The 20,051-nt window shown below is 39.2% G+C and overlaps 1 protein-coding gene across 4 annotated transcripts in view; it reads left to right on the top strand.

Moving 5' to 3' along the window:
• Positions 1–2,014: 2,014 nt before the first annotated feature.
• FYB1 (FYN binding protein 1) overlaps positions 2,015–20,051 on the top strand; it is a 68,131-nt gene continuing 50,094 nt past the window's right edge. For 2 of the 4 annotated variants that reach the window (XM_013181665.3, XM_013181663.3), the window contains exon 1: positions 2,018–2,200. In XM_013181665.3, coding sequence (XP_013037119.2) covers positions 2,198–2,200 — 3 coding nt within the window. In that variant the 5' untranslated portion in view covers positions 2,018–2,197. Of the gene's footprint in view, positions 2,201–20,051 lie in introns of all 4 variants that reach the window. The other 2 variants (XM_013181662.3, XM_048057665.2) reach the window with 2 other exon arrangements.

Genomic DNA, 20,051 nt, shown 5'->3' with positions numbered 1-20,051 from the left:
TACTGTCAGCAAAGAACCTGAGAGAGACTTCGATCTTGACTAGAATGCCCTTTTGGATTTATTTCCACTCCCACATCTTACATCTAATTCACACCCTGCATCACAGGTATGTTTAAAGACATGCACCTTTACTAGAGTTATTATGGTATTTGCTGAAGTGCTTGATATTGTATCTTGTACATGTCAGTGTGTTAAAGATTTTTTTATGAAATCAGAGCTACGTTACAAAGAGGTAGAAGAGTTGGTATAATGCCACCTATATTTTTAGCAAAACTCACGAAAGAGACAAGGGTGAGGCAATTGTACTACCTATCAGTATCCTGAGTGACTTTTTAAATTGGTAAACTAAGAAAATTTAATTAGGTTGGGAAAGGAAGGATAGTTCTCAAAGATACAAAGTTCCGGAAGTCTCACGGAAAAAAAAAAAAAAAAGCAGCTGAGTAAACAAAAGAAAATTGGTTGTAGAAAGGCATTAGTGTGAATTCAGCTGTTCTACTAGGCTTAAGAAGATACACAGGGATGCAAGATACAAGAAAACAGATTATTTTAAAATACTGAGAACTAAGGGATAAGAGGGCTGAGTGGTTTGGAAACACAGGAATAGTAGCAACCACATATCAAGGAGGTAAGTCTGTTACATACATGCAGTCCAGGTCTGGAGGAGTCTCCTGGAACCTTCGTTCCCTGCCTGCTGCCAACTACAGGTGGCCCTGAAGACTTTTACTACCAAAACCCAAACATCACAAAAGAAAACAATGGAGAGGACTGTTCCCCGGGTCCCTACAGTAGGAGAGAGTTGAAAAGTGAAACTATACAGAAATGGTAACCAAAGAAAGTGAATCACACCCTCTGCTACAAATGTAGACCAAAAAAAAAAAGGTTTTTCATTGGTTTCGGTCACCATAAACAGTTCCTACTCAACCACAGAAATGGAAATACACTTAGTGAATGTTCCCGAGTGCAAAGGTAATATTTTCTTTTTCAATTTGTCTTTTCAAATCCCTTCTCAAAGGTGCATAATATTGTGCTCAAAGACACAAGCTTGTAGCTGCCACAGTAATTTTCTGTTTTCTAGAAAATAAATTGTAAGTATGTTAATTGCCTCTATAAGTACCTGTAGTGGTATTTGCTATTATAGCTCTACAGATATATTGCACTAAAAGTTTAATTGAAAACCAATGTTTTGGGACTGCGGCAATGCAGCAATCATTTCAGTGCTCTGTTACCAAGATTATGAGGAAATCTTCGTTTCATCACAGAATAGAGTTTAAATCTTGGTTGTGATACAGATACAGTATTTTCTGTTACATTACTATTGTTTTCATTTGTCCCTCATTGCTTCATACAAAGGTTGCTTATTGAAAACTTACCTGCTTTTTTATTTAGCAGTTGGACTTCACCGGAAGTATATCAGAGTCCTCACTTTCCCCTGCATTTAGCATGTGCTTCACACCTCTCCTTCCTTCCATCCTTCATGTCTTTTCAGTCATCTTGCTGAAGAACCTCTCTTTTAGCTTCCTTTGTTACACCCACACCAGTGAGGTTTATCCCGTTTCTTCCATAACTTTTTGTGCATAGGAGGTCTGGCAGTGCAGGGCTTTAATAACCTGCTGGACCAGAACAACCTATTTTTCTGATACTATGAGCTATGAAGACATGATGAGCCAGAAGTTAGTGGACAGAAATACAGGTCATCTTATTAGAGGAAGAAAATGGCTTCAGATTTTAAACGTCTGTGCAAATCTGAGCCAGAAGAAGGGGTATATGAGGTAGGTTATGAAGTTCAAATACATGAAAACTTGGGTACCTTGAGTATGAAAGACAAAAAACTAAATATATTTGCTTTTTTAATTCTGCAAAAGATTAGTGAAAACATAACTATATATTTTTCTCATCAGCATATACATGTTTTTCATTATAATCTTGGAGGTCATAAAATGAATGAATGCTCCTTCACTGTCATTTGTCCTTCACAGTGCTGCAGTGTATCCCAAACAAATGCTGTTAAAATTTCTGTTAGGTCTCTGATAATATGCAAAACAAGGATTTTGCTGATATCTTTTCCTGTGAAGGCTGGATAGACCACATACACTTTCAAAAAAGGAAGTGCACAGTGAAGGACAAAGAACATTTTTGACTCTCTCCAGTACAGTACATACTCTTTAGCAGACTTGTATGAGACAGAGAGGCAAAAACTATGGTAAGTACACAGCTCTATTAATTTTATTTTTACTACATGGATATGTAAGATTCATTATTAAAACTGCAGTGGATGTAACAGTAAAGCTCTAAACATATTTCTAATAATTTTCAATTCAGTTCCTTGTAGCTGACTTCCTACTTTTGAGGGCATGAAGAGACTTTTTAGTTTTTTCAGCTTCTTCACCATGTGAACTGGTTTGTGTATGTCTTACTGATTCTGAAATTCAAGATTAAGGAAGAGGCAACAGCTTCTTTCAAGGCTAAGCGGACAAATTTATTTGTGTATCTAGGGGAATTCTGCAGCCAGGTGTCAATAAGACACCAAGCAAGAAATGGGAATGAGTAAAGACCCTTAACTACATTTCTAGGAAGCCACTGCACTACCCTAGTTTAATTCAGAAGTCCTTTGAAACGAAAAACAAACAAACAAACAAGATTTGTGCTTTTGTCTGTAAACTTGCAGCATAGTTGTATTTTTTACTAATCTTTAGATTTTTTTTCCATAAAAAGAAACATTCTAAAAAATTCCAAACCTAAATATGTTCAGCTGTTTTTTGAAACTATTTTACTAACAAACTGAGTCAAAAAGTTTGAGGCAAATGATTTTTCAGATAGATGGTAAAAATTGTGTAATCTGAATAGCCTTTCAGACTGTCTTTTCCTGAAGAAATAGTTCAAGACTCCTGGAGTAGCTTGTATACTTTTGTCATTGTATATATGCCCAAATAAAGCAACCTTTTCCTGAAAGTAGTGGTAATAAAGAGGTGTTTCTTATTTGAATATGCCAATCTTGTTCCAAGAGAGAAAAGGTACATTATGAAATATAGATAGGAATCCAAGCTACAGAATTTAGTATCCTCATGGGGAAAAATGTCTAATGTCCATTACAAGAAACTCATATAAAATGACAATGTGAAATAGGATTGAATACAGAATACAGTTTACATTTAACAGTGCTTTGCAAAATTTGGGGGGTTTTAGCTGAGTTTTTTTCTGTTTTATACAGTGATTGATTTCTCCCTGAATCTGAAAAAAATGGCTTTGAATTGTTTAAATGACCTTTTGATATTTAAAAAACAAAACTGATAATTCTTATTCTATTAATTTCTTTTGTAATGTTCTGTTGTAATGTTGTAATGTGTAGGATCAACTGATAAAGAGAAAAATACTATACTTGTTTACAAAAAAAATTCAAGTCACTTGACTTACTCTGGATTTACGCATGTGTAAAAGGGATCTAAATAGGCACAACAGTTATAGCAAATTAGCATCTCACTGTGCTGTGGCATGCTGAATTCCTGTTGTTGCAGACATTCTTTAACCTGAGTTACCAATTCAGGAGGGCCAAATATACATGAAGCCTTTGCACTTGCAAAATCCTGCATTAAAAATTGTGAGGCAAACATAAAGTTGCTTTACTGGCATGACTCAGTTGTCTAGCTGCTTTCACAGGAGGGTTTGTTTAGAAAGAGTATGCACATATGCAAATATGTTGGATGCAGGGCTTCTGCTGTTGCCAAAAGAAGTTTGAAAATAAGCAACAATTAACAGTGCCACTTTTTTCTGTAAATCTCTCTAAAGCTCCAAGTTGTTTTCAAATATGATTGACAATTCAAAGTAACACTAACTATGAATTCAGACTCTTCTTGTATTTACCTAACAAAATTAAAATTATATAGCACTAGGGGAAAGGGGTGCTTTCATCTCTGCATCACAGGCATCCCAACAGCCTCACCAAGAAAGTAAATCACATTATTGATACCGCAGGTGTGGAAATTAATAGTATAGTAATATAAGTCAGACAAAAAAAAAAAGTAAACAAACGAAGAAAGAAAAACAAGCTATTGAAGAAAGTAGAGTGTGGAGTAATGAAGGAAAAGATGTTTTCTGACAGTTTTACCCAAGGCTGATGTCAGAGTGGTTGACAAGACAAATTTATCCCTACAAAATAACCAATGAAATTAAATTGGCACAATCTGGCTGGCTCTGTTTTTACCACATATAGGAAGAGATGGAAGGAGGAGAGTGAGGTGCCACAGAATCCCAAGATCCATAGGATAAAAACCCAGAGTTCAGTATTTCATTTCTGACCTTCACAACAGAGCCAAGTTTAAAACAAAACACATATACATAATACCGCATGAAAAAATCATAGAACTACCCTAACAGCTGGTGGTAGGTATTGCTTCATGTGAGTTTGGAGCTGATGAATGCAAAGGGAAAAGGTCACATTTTCCTTTGACTTAAAGCTAAGACTAGCATTGATTTCTAAGCTAGAGCAATAGCATTTAACATGCCTTTCTTCCTGCAGTGCAACTGGAAATTCATAGATTCAGTGTCAGAAGCAAAAGAACTTTTGAGATATGAGAATTCAGATAAATCCACTAATACAAATATGGCTAACTAAGGAAATTGGTTAATCTATTTGGATTTACTGTTTGTTAACAAAGAATTCTTGTTAAAAGTAATCCATAAAATCAAAGAGAACTACTGGGATCCATTTAGTCATAACATCCACATGGAGCTAGAACAGCAGTTAATAAGTGAGGTGTGGCACAGAAAGGAAGGTCATTTCAAGTTTACTGTACAGAAATCCCCAACTCCTTTTAGTATCTCATAACAAGATCTGAAGTACAAATGCAAACCTAAACCCACATTTTCCAAGTAGCCCAATTTGGAAGGCATTCACATTGCCTCAGCAACGTTACTAACTTCACAGTTAAATTGTGATAGTTTCTGTCATTCACCATATATATGACCTTTAACAAAAAAAAATCTCCATACAGGCAATTCTTGGAAAACAACTATTGTACTATAATTTGCCTTGAAATGACTCATTAATGGGTCAGTGCTGTATTTCTGTTGCATTTGTCTTGGGGACAATTTCATCTGCTTCCAAGATAGTCAAAATACATTATCCCTTTGAGAGCAAACATTTTTCACACAGAACAAACGGCCACTTAATCAAGTGGTCTGTTTTAATGGATAGTCAGGGGGGAAAAAAAAAAAAAAAAAAAAAAAAAAAAACGCTTCTTCTTATTTATAAGTGGTTATATCCTAAATGAAGGAAAAGTGCCCCCTGGGATTTCTTTATTTGTTTGAAAGAGTATGTACAACAAAAAATGGAATAAGCACTTATCCTTAGACGTGAATCAGGCCTATAAAGTGACCTAGCAGAGGACAAAGAAATACATTAAGGGGTATGTCAAAGCTAGGGATGTTTGTTTCCTGAGATGCTTGCTAGGATTACCTACTTTATCATGGACAGGGATGCCACACACTAGATCAGCTGCCCAGGGTCTCATCCAGCCTGGTCTTGAACATCTCCAGGGATGGGGCATGCACGACTTCTCTGGGCAACACGAAGCATGTAATTCATGAGTACGGTTATTAAAAAATAAAAATAAATATTACGATCTAGAAAAAGTGATCTTGTCCCCAAGGCACATGCAGAAAAATACAGAATCTGGCATGAATGGAATGAACAAGCACAGTACCATTAGAGTCGATTAATGAAGTACATAGAACTACTGAAATATGAAACAGAATTAATTCCACAGACCACATAGATTCAGACCGCATCCATTCAGAAATCTACAGTGTGTGATATCCTGACTTCTTTTAAACCTATTTTTTCCTCCAAATAACTCTTTGTTCATTTTTTCATTGATATACGAGGTAGAAGATGCTCTTTTTATAGAGGTTTCAGGTTTCATATAATTATGGCTTTGTTTCTTTTCCAGACCATCATACTACCTAGAGGGAAAACCCTGAGGGATTTCCAAACAGTTATACTAACACTTCCTCTTAAACTTTACCTTCAGAAAAATGAATACCCTTCCACAACGTGACTTTATTTCTTGGCATACTTCTGAAAATGTTTCAAGGTCCCAGAGTTGAGTTGCTTTAGTTAACAGTGAAAGGTGCACAAACACATCATGCTTTCAGTAAAGCTGTACCACTGAAGAGCTAACATAATTTCAGCAAAGGCTAAGGTTGTTCAAATTGAAGTCCTTCTATTTTGCCATGCTCTTATTTGAAATCAAGGGGAGAAAGAAGGTGATGGTATAGTTTCACAGATAAAGGAATCTGCTAATTTTTCAGCTTAAATATTAGGGAAAAAAAAAAAGTTTGAGGATAGAGAAGTATGAGAACAGAATGCTTGATCAGACTGTAAAAGCTTTGTCATTGGAAGCTTTGATGAAAAGATTATGGAGACCTATTTTTTTGGTTAGCCTTTTTAGGAATGAGGCAGGTATGTTTGACAAGATGTTATCTTGATGTTCTTTCATCAAGGAGGAGTTCAGAGTTTTATAAGAGGTTTAAACACCTTACAAGCATTGTCTAGTTCACAAGAAAAGAAATAAAGGCAAGGAAAGGAAATGTCAATATAAGGTAGATCATGTGAAACTTCAGGCCCTCAAACTTTGTGTGTTCATTCTAAAAGGCTAAGACAAAGTTAGAGACAAATATGCAGTGTCCACAAATCCGCACTTGATAGGCTCAAAACCTGCCTGTCTTTGAATATGTCTCAGATTTTGACAAGAAAGTTTTGGTCATGCAGATTCCCCCATTTAAGATTGCTTGTGACTCATTTCAATGCATTTATAAATTATGTATTCTTCTCTATCTCATCAGATTATCAGGCCCATTTGGAAGGGACTGCTGCATCACCAGCAGTTCAATTGCTCTGTGACCAAAATAGACAAGAGGGAAAGAGTTACCTTTGGTTTGTCATAGATAGATAGATAGATAGATAGATAGATAGATAGATAGATAGATAAGTGTTTGGAGCAGTGCATGGAAACTAGACCTAAGTAAGTGTTGTAATTACTAGTCTATAGACACACTTTACACTTTCTCCTTCTCTGAACCAAAGAATCCTCACATATTTCATGCAAACCAATCACTGTCATCAAAAGAGGTGGAAACTTCTCTCACCAACCATTATTAACCTTCTATCTGGTGCTTAGGGCACTCTCAGGAGAGCTGTGGGTTTCTCTTACATTGGGGTTTATTTTTTGACCACTACCTACAGGTAAATGAAATTAAAGAACAGCTGATCATTTTTAAAAGGAAAGGACATTTTTCCAATAATTGAGGTGCCTCAAAATTTCCTCTATAATAGGATTAAAAAAAAAAAAAAAAGAGAGAGAGAGAGAGAGATGAGGGATATCAGGCCAATACATTTTAATATCATTATTTTCACCAGGAAAAAAAAAAAGAATCTCTGTCTTCTAGTGCTATATTTTATGTCCAACTTTTGTGTCTTGATGGAGTCCTGATGATTCTGTACCAGAATACACAAAAGTGGCTTCTCTGACAAGCTGAAGACCTAACCACACTCTGAAGGACCAGTCTTGCAAGGAATTCTGTGCAAAGTGACCTCTACCTTTCTGCAAAGACCAGAGAGGCCACTGGACTTCAGATAGCTGCAGAAGTCCAGCAACTCAAGTTATGCCTTGCTTAACACAGCAGATTTTGAAACTGCTTTGTGTAAAAAACAAAAACAAAACAAAACAAACAACAAAAAAAACCCACAACTTCCAGGACTAAGAAAAAGAAAACATTCAGAATGCTATTGTCTTAGTGAGCCAGGCACACTTCTCTGTCTGTCAAGCCCAAGTGAAGCACAAGAAGCAAAGAGAAACAAAGACTGAGAGAAAAAAAAATATTTTTTTTCTAGATCTTTCAGATACTTTCAAAATTATTTGAAATACAAATGAACATCTGTTTCAAATAAATCCAAAAATTCTTTCTAGCTCACTGTATAAGACACCAAGGAAAAAAATGTAATGATAAAGCTAGTCAAGCAGTGGAAAAGTAGTGGATTGTCTAGAGTATATTCTAAGACAGCAAAACTCTGTGCAGACATAATGCCCAATGATGCCTCTATATTGTTACAGAGGGCCAAACTGGACTCAGAACATCTCAAGCTCTGGCACCCCTGTTATCCCAAAATGTCTTGCTGCAAACATGAAAGACCCATGATATCATTAAAGAAAAACACTGGCAAACCAGAACTAGCTACATGTAGATATGTTTGTGATCAGCCCATCCGCACTAAAATCAGCTTGGCCTACTTAACAGAAGTGGAATGAATGAGTTAGGTATCTAGATGAGAAAACAATAAAAAATATTCATAAACAAATGTGAAGCAGAGACAGAACATACCACATTTAATTACCTCACTCTAAGATACAAAATGGTCCCAATCTTTCCCTTTGTCACCCAAGTTATAACATGAAAAGCATTGTATTTTATGTGTCTGCTTCTCCTAGACTAACAGTAAGATGTACAAGTTAATGCAATGCTCCCAGTGCTGCCAAACAAAATCAGCTTTTTTAGAACACCAAAGGTGCTTTTAAAGGAAGGAGGAGCTGAAAAAATAAAAACATTTTGTTTTCAAGAAAAAGCTTACACATCTTGACACCTTTTCTTGAAATCATATTTGGTCACCGTTTATTACAGCTACTCCCTTTCTCTATGCTCTAACTCAAAGACGGTAATTAGCAACATTTCCCTAATATCTATCCTCTTCCTTTTGAGAACAGAATATTTATATTTATATGAGAACTTTCAGTAGTCATTTACCCTACACATTTCTCATGTAACTACATTGTGAATGTCTCCTGATAGTTTAAGACACAGAGGAATATGTGCACTTTTTTATTTCTTGAAGTTGTAAGTGAATTGTTTTAATATGTTTAAATATTTATCAGTAAGTCATCCATATTTGCATCAGCAGCCTGGGATTAAGACCCCGAGGATATTTGTAGGTCCATTTTAATAAAAAGACATTTTTTTTAGCTGTTTTTTCTTACAAAGTGAACATGCACACTATTCTTATTTTAATTAAGAAAATCCAACAAATCAATTATTATTATTATTATTATTATTATTATTATTATTATTATTATTATTATTGTCCATCAGAGTTTAGGGTTCTTAACAGAAATAATGTGAAATGAACAAAAATAGCATCTGGCTTCAGCAGCATCCCTTAATCCAAAAGCTGGAATACACAGAAAATCAATATTAAACAAACAACAAAAACAACAAAATAGATATGAAGAAAACAAAAACATCACCCATGTTATTGTATTGAAGTTGTGAACAACGGCCCCCTGCTTTTCATGTCATCACTGAAAGCTGTGAAAATTCATAGTAACTATTTATTATATGTTCTTAAAAATGGGACAATCCTTTTCCAAACTCAAGCCATAGAATTTGCCAAAATATATATTTAAACTGTTCTTGAGGGGCTTACATTTTCACAGAATTGAATGAGGATCAGAGAATTTTTATGCAATTTGGATTCACAGATATGGCTGGATGTTCCTTCTATTTCTGCTGACACATCTCTAACGCTTGTGTAATAAAATTTTGAAGAAGTGTCACAACCACTACAATACTAGAGCCCTTCTCTAATCTTTTGAGAGTGTCTGCATTTTGATTCTGTGGACAAGTCATAGGCAGAGTGGTATTCTTATTCTCATTGGAGGAAGGAGAAGAAAAATGTTTGGAAATTGTGTCCCCTGTTCAAAGCCTCGCAAAACAGTAATTTTGCTACAACCATTGATCCGTTCCATCTCTCAGTAATTTTTTCAGTTATTTTCCCAATACTTTTTGAATCTTTTTCATCTTTTCAAGTGTTTACAGGCCCTGCAGTTTATCCCACAGTGGTTCTGTCTTTACAGCTGGCCCCACTTAGACCTTTTTGGACCTCTGTCTCTAATTCATTCATTACTCTACAACTAGGTTTCCATTGACCTGAATATATTCCTTACACATCATGAGTTTTCTGTCAAATCTCTTTCACTTAGCCTCTGAGAGCAGCTGACAGGGCTAAAATTTATGTACTAGCCTTCAAGAATGAACTGACCTACCTTAGTCCAACACTGGTGCTTTCTTCTTTTTGCTTTTTTTTTCTCTCTTTTCCCCACCACAGCCAGTAGCCGTTCTATCCTCCACAACATATGTATCCTGTGCAGTCAAGGAACTTCACAACAGCTCATCCTTAAATGGATGCCCAGCTGACTAGCCTTAGCTTTCATCAGTCTAGCCACTGCTCAACCACAAATGGCAGTGCATATTTCCCCATACACTTTTTTAGTCCTTGGAGCAGAAAGGCTGGTATGTGCAGCCCCTTATCTGTCATGGCCTGTAGCCACTGTGAAGAGATAGTAAAACTAAAATAGACCCTGCCGAATTAGGTTTCCCCTTCTCATTTCCAGATTCCAGTGCCTGCAAATAATAGACACGGTAAGCTACACTTTCATGATTAAATGGAAATGGCAATGGAAACAAGGGGCTTTTGAAACAAGCTGCAAAAAGGGAAAACCCAGCTGGACACACACACACACCCTGGTGAGGGAAACCAAATAATGGGACAGATAGCCTAGGACTGCAGCATCTCCATCCTTGCAGGTAATCAAAACCCAATTGGAGACTGCTCTGAGCAATCAGGAAAGTATTGGCTCTGCTCTGAGCAGAAAGTTGGATAAGATGACTTCCAGAGGTCCCTCCCTACTGAAATTATTCTGTGAGGCTATGATTCATAATGGGAGTGGTTCCTCCATTAGAGGTCACCATTGTGCATGTGCCAAGAAATGACTCCACAGAAAGAGAAGAAAAAGAATTTTAAAAAAGGAAAACACAACAACAACAGCAACAAAATTGTAGAGAGAAAGTTCTCTGTGAAGTAGTGTTCACTTCTGTCTGACTACAGAAAGATGAAATCTATCTGACTGTAGGACAGGCATATGATGGAAGAGGGGACATATTGCCCACTCATCTCTCCAGTTTCCTAGTTAGCACATGCCAGCAATAGGATAAAAAGGGACTGAGCAAGGTTTGTAGAAAGGGAAATCTTGGAAAAAGGCAGAAGGGTAGTACAGGAAGGAAGAAGAATTCTTTTTTTTTTAAAGAATAAACTGTGAATGTACCAGCTGGCTTCAGAATATGGGGTTTGTGTACACTCTCTACATAAGTTGACTAAGCCAAAGAGATTCTTCCAGCAGATGAAAAACGGGTCTTAGTTTTCTGCTGTGCTTTGCCAGAGGAACAGAAGAATGCACTTTTATTTAACCTCATTTTCCATTTCTTTTGTGGGTTTATCTCACAGGTGGACATGCACTTTGAAGCCAGCAGCCTTGTGACCAGCCTGTTGTCATTTGCAAGGATCAGAATTCATTGGTAGTCAAAAGAAAAACGTTTTGAAAGCCCAAAGGATTGGGCCACAGAAAGGGTGTTAGGTATTAAGTAAATCCTAAGAAGAAGTGCTTAGGAAAATTTTGTTGAAACATCCTTTTTAAAGCTATTTAACTGGGTTTTCATTTTTAATCTTTATTGTCTTTGATTAGAACTCCCATGGGAACATTTCTGAAGTTATTTTGTGTTTTGAAGTGTTTATTCTGTAGGAAGATACGCTTTGTTGTTGTTTTTTAGGCCACATCATACTGATGTCAGAAACTGTACTAACCTGAGAAGTCATATAAAGGAATGTTTTTATTTTTAATTAAACTTCAACATTTCAGATTGAACATTTTTCCAGATATGTGATTTTATGTTTGACAATCACAGAATCACAGAATAGTTGAGGTTAGAAGGGACCTCCAGAGATCATCTAGTCCAACCCTTCTGCTCAAGCAGAGTCACCTAGAGCGTATTACACGGGATGGCATCCAGGCAGGTTTTAGATATCTCCAAAGCAGAATCCACAACCTCTATGGGCAGCCTTTTCCAGTGGTCTGCCACCTGAACCATAAAGAAGTTATCTCTCAAATGGTGATGAAACCTCCAGTGATTCAATTTATACCCATTACCCCTTGCCTTATCACTGGCCACCACTGAGAAAAGTTTGTCCCCATCCTCTTTACATTGTCCCCTCAGGTATTTGTAGAGGTTGATAAGATCCCCTCTCAATCTCCTCTTCTCTAGGCTAAACAGGCCCAGCTTGCTTAGTCTTTCATCACGAGACAGATGCTCCAATCCCTTAATCATCTTCGTGGCTCTGCACTGGACCCTCTCGAAAAGTTCTATGTCCCTCTTGTACTGGGGAGCCCAGCACCACACACAATACTCCAGGTGTGGCCTCACCAGGGCTTAGTAGAGGGGGAGGATCATCTCTCTTGACCTGCTGTCCACACTCCTCCTGGTGCAGGCTAGGATCCCACTGGCCTTCTTGGCCACAAGGGCACATTGCTGGCACATGGTCAGCCTGCTGTCCACCTTGACCCCCAGGTCCCTCTCCACAGATCTGCTCTCCAACAGGTCAGCCCCCAGCCTGTACTGGTGTCTGGGGTTGGTCCTCCCCAGATTCAGGACCCTGCAGTTGCCCTCATTGAACCTCATGGGGCTCCTCTCCACCCAGCTCTCCAGCCTGTCCAGGTCTTTCTGAATGGCTGCACAGGCCTCTGGTGTGTCAGCCACTCTGCCAAGCTTTTTCAAGGATTTTTTTTCAATCCTTGAAAATGTGTCGGTCATACTACGAAATTCACACTTATGTGAAAAGAATTCTAAGGTTTGACCAGTCCTGTGCCTGGGCAGATGGTCCAGGAAGAAAAGTATCAAAATGTACAAAAGGCTTGTATGGTAGACATTGCAGCTGGGAGATGTGAGGGGAACAAGAATGATTCTGCCCATGTGAGGCATAGAAATTATTTTCTATATGTATTTTCTTTGTTCCTCTCTACCAACACAGCTGTCCTGAAGCTATATTCAAAGAATATGTTCCAACCCTCCTTCTCTTCCACTCCAACACTGCTTTAGGGACTCCTTGCCCAGTCACTCCTCTCATGCAGTTATTCTAATCCTCTGTCTCTTTTTATTGTTAGTATAAACGTGTTGTTCTGTAACCTCAAGCAGTGAAATAATCTAGACTGAAAAGCACTTCTGCTCCCATGCCACAGTCCTTTGTTCTTTTTCTCTCCTTCTCTTTTCTTCTCTTTCCTTGAATATTTTCAATCTGCATTTTTTCAGTGATCATGTGATATATAACAGTCTTAAATTTCTATAGTATCAAACCTGTGGGCTAAGGGTGGGGAACTGCTTCCCCCATTGGAACTTCACCGTTACAAACTGTGGTGAAAAACAGTAGACATCATTACACAGCATCCTAGCTCTTTGGTTACACTGTTTTAAGGTGTAATTGTGTGGTGTCCCATGCCCCTCATCAACACTGAGAAAGTGTTGCTTTCTCGGAAGGTATAGCTAGCCAAGGTGACTGAACACCATGGCAGCACAGGCTCATTTTTTCTTTTGTGAATTTTCCACTGAAGTTGTTAAACTGTTGACTTACAGAAGTTGCAGAATTATGCATAGGATGAGTGGCAAACGGATGAATGATGCCCTGTATGTATAAAGGGTCTTCAGCAAGAAAGCAAGCATGCAAGGCCTATGTAAGGGATTCTAAAACTCCATTTGCCCAGTGGGCAGTACCTGAGCATGAAGTGTTTTCTTCCCTCACTCTTTTATCATATATCCTCGCTTTCATAACCCAGACCCTGATTCTACAGTCATCTTCCTACTTTATGCTGTACATAGGCAGGGATTCCAGTGTATTCTCTACCTTCTTATAACACATTTTTAGCTCTACAAAAAAGAACCTTACGTGCATTCAGTTGCCAAGTCCCATTTCACTGTGCTTTAGCCTAGATCCTGCACTCTCAGCTAGCACTCAATCTCTGCACTGAGATCATGAAATGAGCTGAGAAACAGGTAATTGGTAATCTAGCTGCACAGCCCAGCAAGTTATAGCTGATTACCTGCTGTGTGGAAACTGCCCGTGTGAAGTCTCTGACCAGCCATGCAATAAGCACAATAATTACTTATATGGAGGCACGTTATCTGCAGTTCAGGGGTGGATGAGGTAACATCTGTACAGCAACAACTGCAAGCAAAGCTGAGTCACTACTATGTCTCATTTTGAAGTAATTCATGTAGTGCTCATAGAACACAATATATTTTACCAACTGCTTCTGAACTTCAAAAGCAGAGTCTCTATAAAAAAGTCATTAAATGCTACTGGGGATAAAATCCTTGAAAGTATGTAGTACTTTTCCATTTCTGGCCTTTGCAAATCAGCTGGAGCCACTAGAATCAGAAATATTTTTTTCCAGAAGCTTCTCAGTCCTTCCTAAGAGGTAGACAAAATATCTCATGCTTAATCTACCGTGCTTGAAGTTGTAAAATTAGTTCCAGCTAAAATTAATTCTTGTGTGCATTTCTCAACTGCTGAGAAGTTTGTCATAAAAGATTAAAGATGTAACAGAAGTGTTTGTAAATGGTCCCCACTGCAAAGTACTACATTAATGCTAGAAAAAGATATTACATAACAATATCAGAGATTGGTGTTACATGGTACCTTACGTAGGTGAACATGGTGTTTGCTGAGCTCTGCAGTGCATCTCCTTGTTGGACTTTCCTTGTGTTATTCTTGCCACATGAGCAGAAGCAAAAGAGCTCCAGCCTGAAAATAATAAGTTTTTCCTTCTGTATCATAGTCTTCAGTGAATCAACAGGACTTGCATGAGAAAGTAACTATCTGTTTCCTGAAACCTGTTAACGATACACAGGTAAAAATGTACACTTTTTACCTATGTGACTGTCTGGGTAAAGTGACTTTACAACATAAGCCAAGAAGGTTTCATTGCAATATAAATAACATTCCTAATATATAATTAAGGTTAAACTGTAAAGCACCAAGTTTTTTAACCTGACCTTTCCCCCTTCCTATTTTAGAACATTAAAATACTTGTAATACAGCATATATTAAAAAGTTAAAATCCTAGACCATGAGAACAGACTCTAAAATTGTTAATTGTTGCAGTTATACTAAATAATACTAATTATCACAGAAGCCTCATGAAGGGGTGCAAAGGCAGAATGGTGAAAGAGTCATGACAACTGAGAATTTAACTTGAGCCTTCATTTTCTTTATCCCACATGTTTCAAATTCAGACATACTTGTTATAGGTACTTACTTGAGAGCATCTGAAGTGTAGAACAATGTCAATTGCACTTCATTAAAATACATTTTTGTCATAGATCGCTTGCCTTACCAAAATTGATCAAGAAAGTCTGCTTTTGATGGGTTTGTTTGTTTGTTTGTTAAAATAAACATCTTTTCTAAAGCAAAAGCAGCCTGCCCACCACTGATATGGCTCAGACATTATCTACCAAATGTAGTTTTGATAGTGCTGTTTTTAATTCAATTAAAAAGAAAGTATCTGTTCATAAGAAATCAAATGATACTAACAAAGCCTATATTGCTGAATTCACAAATCTTTCTACAGTTTTCTTCAGATATTTAATGAGGAGATTTTGAAGGGTAAAGGCCCTTTGCTACCCTCTTCCCAGCGAAAGATCATGGTAACTGAGATAGGTGATACCTGAAGAGGCACAGACACCGGCTGTGAGTCCTTTGTGCCCAGAAGGGAAAGCAGTGAAACCAAGACTTTGCCTGGAGCCAAGATGCTTTTTAGGAATCGTGGGGTTCTATTTGCTTCTCTACACTAAAAGCAGATGAGACTTGAAGAGCTGTCAGGGGTTTAACATGCGAGGGGAAATGATGCTTAACCTATTTAATAGCTTTCTATGATGAGATGACTAGTTGGGTAGATGAGGGGAGAGCAGTGGATGTGGTCTGCCTTGACTTCAGCAAGGCTTTTGACACTGTCTCCCATAAGATCCTCATAGACAAGCTCAGGAACTGCAGCCTTGATGAGCAGTGAGGTGGCATAATTGGTTGAATGGCAGAGCTCAGAGGGTTTTGCTCAGTGGTGCAGAGTCTAGCTGGAGGCCTGTAGCTAGCAGTGTCCCCTAGGAGTCAGTACAGGGTCCAGTGTTGTTCAAATTATTCATCAACAATCTGGATGATGGAGCAAAGTGCACCCTCAGCAAGTTTGCTGATGACACAAAGCTGGAAGGAGTGGCTGATACCCCAGAGGACTGTGCTGCCATTCAGAGGGACCTCGACAGCCTGGAGGGTAGGATCAAGAGGAACCTCATGAACTTCAACAAGTGTAGGGTCCTGCACCTAGGGAAGAATAACCACAAGTACCAGTACAGGTTGGGGGCTGACCTGCTGGAGAGCAGCTCTGCAGAGAGAGACCTGGGAGTCCTGGTGTACAGCAGGCTGACCATGTGCCAGCAATGTGCCCTTGTGGCCAAGAAGGCCAACGGTATCCGGGGCTGCATTCGGAAGAGCGTTGTCAGCAGCTCAAGGGAGGTGATTCTCCCCCCCTCTACTCAGCCCTGGTGAGGTCCCACCTGGAGTATTGTGTCCAATTCTGGGCTCCCCAGCAGAAGAGGGACATAGAACCACTGGAGCAAGTCCAGAGGAGGACTACTAAGATGATGAGAGGACTGGAGCACCTGTCGTATGAGGACAGGCAGAGAGCTGGGCCTGTTTAGCCTGGAGAAGAGAAGATTGAGGGAAGACCTCGTTAATGTGTATAATATCTGAGGGGAGGGTGTGGAGAGGATGGAGCTGGTCTCTTTTCAGTTGTGCCCAGTGAGTGGATGAGAGGCAATGGGCACAAACTGAAGCACACGATGTTCCAGCTGAATATGAGAGGGCACTTCTCTACTGTGAGGGTGACAGAGCACTGGAACAGGTTGTCCAGAGAGGTTGTGGAGTCTCCTTCTCTGGATATATTCAAAGCCTGCCTGGATGCCATCCTGCACAATGTTCTCTAGGAGATCCTGCTCGACAAGTGGGTTGGACTAGATGATCTTCAGAGATCCCTTCGGATCTCAGCCATTCTGTGACTCTGTGAGGGGGTAGGAAAGGAGGGTGTTAAGTTTGTGTGTGAAATCATGGGGAGTCCAGAGACATTCCCCTCCCACAGCCTTTGCACAACTGCTGGCAAGGGATTTGCATGTTCTTGCACATTTGTTTTCTTCCCAGACAGAAGAGGGGAAGAACACATGGAGGAGAAAGGGAAGTCAGGGGTCTATTGCTAAAGCTGGCTGTTCCTCTTGCTTTTCCACTTCTTCCTCGTCCTGGTATCAGCAGCTAGGGGGGATGCTGAGGGGGAAGCCAAGCCAGCAGATAATTCCCCACCTGAATACGGGTATATGGTAAGGGTAGGGAACTGAAGTAACTTCTTCCTTGAGAACACTGTTTCCTCCGTCACTTCTCACCCTGTCTCCCCTTTCCCCATTACATTCCTCTCTCTCACTATTAGGACACTGCTGTCACAGCAACTATTAAGATGGCTGCCCCACACTCCAGGCATGTGTGCTTGCTCCAGCCAGTCCTGGGGCCCTCCCTGACATGCTCAGCCCTGGCAGGGAGGATGGAGCAAGGCAGGGCCCCACGATCTGATGGTGGGGCAGGGCCAGGCCACCTTCATGAGGCACAGGGGGACTGACGGAGCACAGCATCATGTGGGAAGGCAGAAGGTTACCCAGCCTCACCAGCTTCCAGAGCTCTTCTCCCCACATGAACTGCCCCCACCCAGCTCCTTGTAGCCCTACCATGCTCATCTGTCTTCCCTCTTATCCTGGTTTCTACCACCTTCCCCTCATCCACTGCTTCTAGCAGCTTCTCACCTTGCCTACCTTACCAAAATAGCCAGCAGGCCTGTGGCTGGGACCTCTTCCTTCTAGCCAGAAGTTGGCAACTGCAAATTCAGCTGTCGCAGCAAAAACGTATTATGTGCAATTTAGCTCATTAAACCATCCAGTCAAGCTGCCAATGGTGGTCAGCTGTGGCCTTCAGCGAGGCACAAGTGGTGGAGTAAGGGGGGACCAGGGGCAATAGTTCATCTGAGCATGTCATGACTGCTGCCTGCCTCAGTGAGCCGTGTGCTTTCAAAAGTTTTTCTGAACTGTCTAGTGAAAGCCCAGGATTTCCTTCCAGTTTACCTGGAGATGAATTTTGCATCCAAATGAAAGGTTTGCCTTCAAAATAGGATTGTTTAGGATGTGAGCCAACAGAGCACTGCTATGGTCAAACTAAAAACTTAAAAAAAAAAAAAAAGACTATTCAAATGAAAGATTTTTTTATTTTATTTTTATTTACTTTTTTATCTGAAGGTGCTTTGCATCAGCAGCACCAGTGCTTACAACCAAGCAGAAAACCAGGAGCTTAACTTTTCTTCCACAAGGCATGCATGTGACTGTGATGCTGGAGTACACTGGTCTTTCCTCGATGACAGAAATACATCATTTACAAAGTATAACCACCCTAGATTCTGACATCATCTTTTGCCTTCTTTCTTCGCTCTTCAGATCTACCTTCTTTTAGTATAAGGAGATCTAAATGGCGGAAACAGATTTCCGTACTCCTGGTTTGGACAAACATAAATATTATAATAAAATTCAACAGCTATAAGATTCTAAGGTTTGAATTATGGCAGTTTAAAAGAGCCACAGCATCAACTTGAGGAGCTTTTGGGGAATCCTGTCTGTCAGCTGTCCACAAATAATATCTGGGAAGCCCAGCTCTTCCTGTATACATGACAGTACATTTTAGACATGAGACAATGCTGTTACTTCACTCCTGACCACACCAAACCTCTGTCAGAAATATTAAACCCACTTTCAAATGGCAACCTCAGGGAAATGGAACAGCACATGTTTCAGGAAGTCTGGCCCTGTCTGCAGATACAAAGATAACGTAGACTGCTTCTACAAGAAATGCAATGAATGCAGAAGCTCCTGTCAGTGTTCAGGAATGTCAAGTTTCTACTGAATTTCAGGTACTTCCCAAAGGATCACTGTAACAAATCACTGCCATGGCTACCTGTCGTGGATGACATCTGAATGACACTTTTTTCCCAGAATTCCAGACTCCCAGGATTGGCACAGCAGTGTTAAGCAGGCATATTAACTTCTTGTCTTGTCCTTTAACAACATTTAAATACTTGAAATATTATCCCTCAGGAGTGGCATGAAACCAGATAGGCTAATCCTCTGAGTATAGGGATGTGTAAGCAGATTTTCAGCAGAAAATCATTTCTTCTGCTGCTTCTGGTCTGCCACTAGGAGGCAAAAGACCCCCTGAGAGTGGTCAGGAGATAGAAATAGAGGCTTCAGTGAAAAACTCTTAAAATTGACTTTCCCTTTCTCAAGCACTCCACGTATATGTACTGTATATTACAGATGGAACAACAATATTCTGATTTAGAAAGGGGATTGCCAACTTGCTTTAATGATATTTTTGTAGGGTTCCAAAGGTGATCTCCTATGTGCTTTTTTTTAGGCATATTTTAAAGATTACCTCATAAAGCAAATCATTTCTGTATTCTTCATCTCCCATCTTCATTCACCATCATTTCTGTTATGTTGTCACACCTGTTTTGGGATCACGTAGTAGACTAAGATCAGTGAAATGAACTGTGTTGAAACAACGTGGAAAGAAAAAAGTTTGTGGGTTTTTGTTTGTTTGTTTTTGTTTGTTTATTTGCTTGCTTTTTCTCAGTGTCATTTCACCACTATGGTTTGCAGCCACAGAGGTAACAAGATCATGACTATATTTTTTGTAAGCACTGAACTGGAAACCTAGGCTGTTCAGATAGTAGTGCCTGACTCTCCAGCCATTTCAGATTACAGGACAGCATCAGTACATAAAAGTTACCTTAAAAAGCTGAACTAGCATTTACAGCAGAACAAGTCAGTGAAGTATTTTTTTTCCTTTTTTTTTTTTTTTTTTCATCTATTTTGGACAAATTTAATGTTTAAGCATCCACTTTTCCCAAAGGTATGTGGAAACTAGAGCTGTGTAAATGCTCTGTTAAAAAAAAAAAAAAAAAGTATGACTGCAGTAATAAATTTTGCACATGAGAATACTACTACCATTGCCATTGTTATGCTGGGATTTAGATGCCAGTTTTGGT

Source organism: Anser cygnoides, chromosome Z, assembly GCF_040182565.1.
Source record: "Anser cygnoides isolate HZ-2024a breed goose chromosome Z, Taihu_goose_T2T_genome, whole genome shotgun sequence".
Taxonomy (NCBI): domain Eukaryota; kingdom Metazoa; phylum Chordata; class Aves; order Anseriformes; family Anatidae; genus Anser; species Anser cygnoides.
Note: the sequence above shows the minus strand (reverse complement) of the source record. Positions and strands in the feature narration are given on the sequence as shown.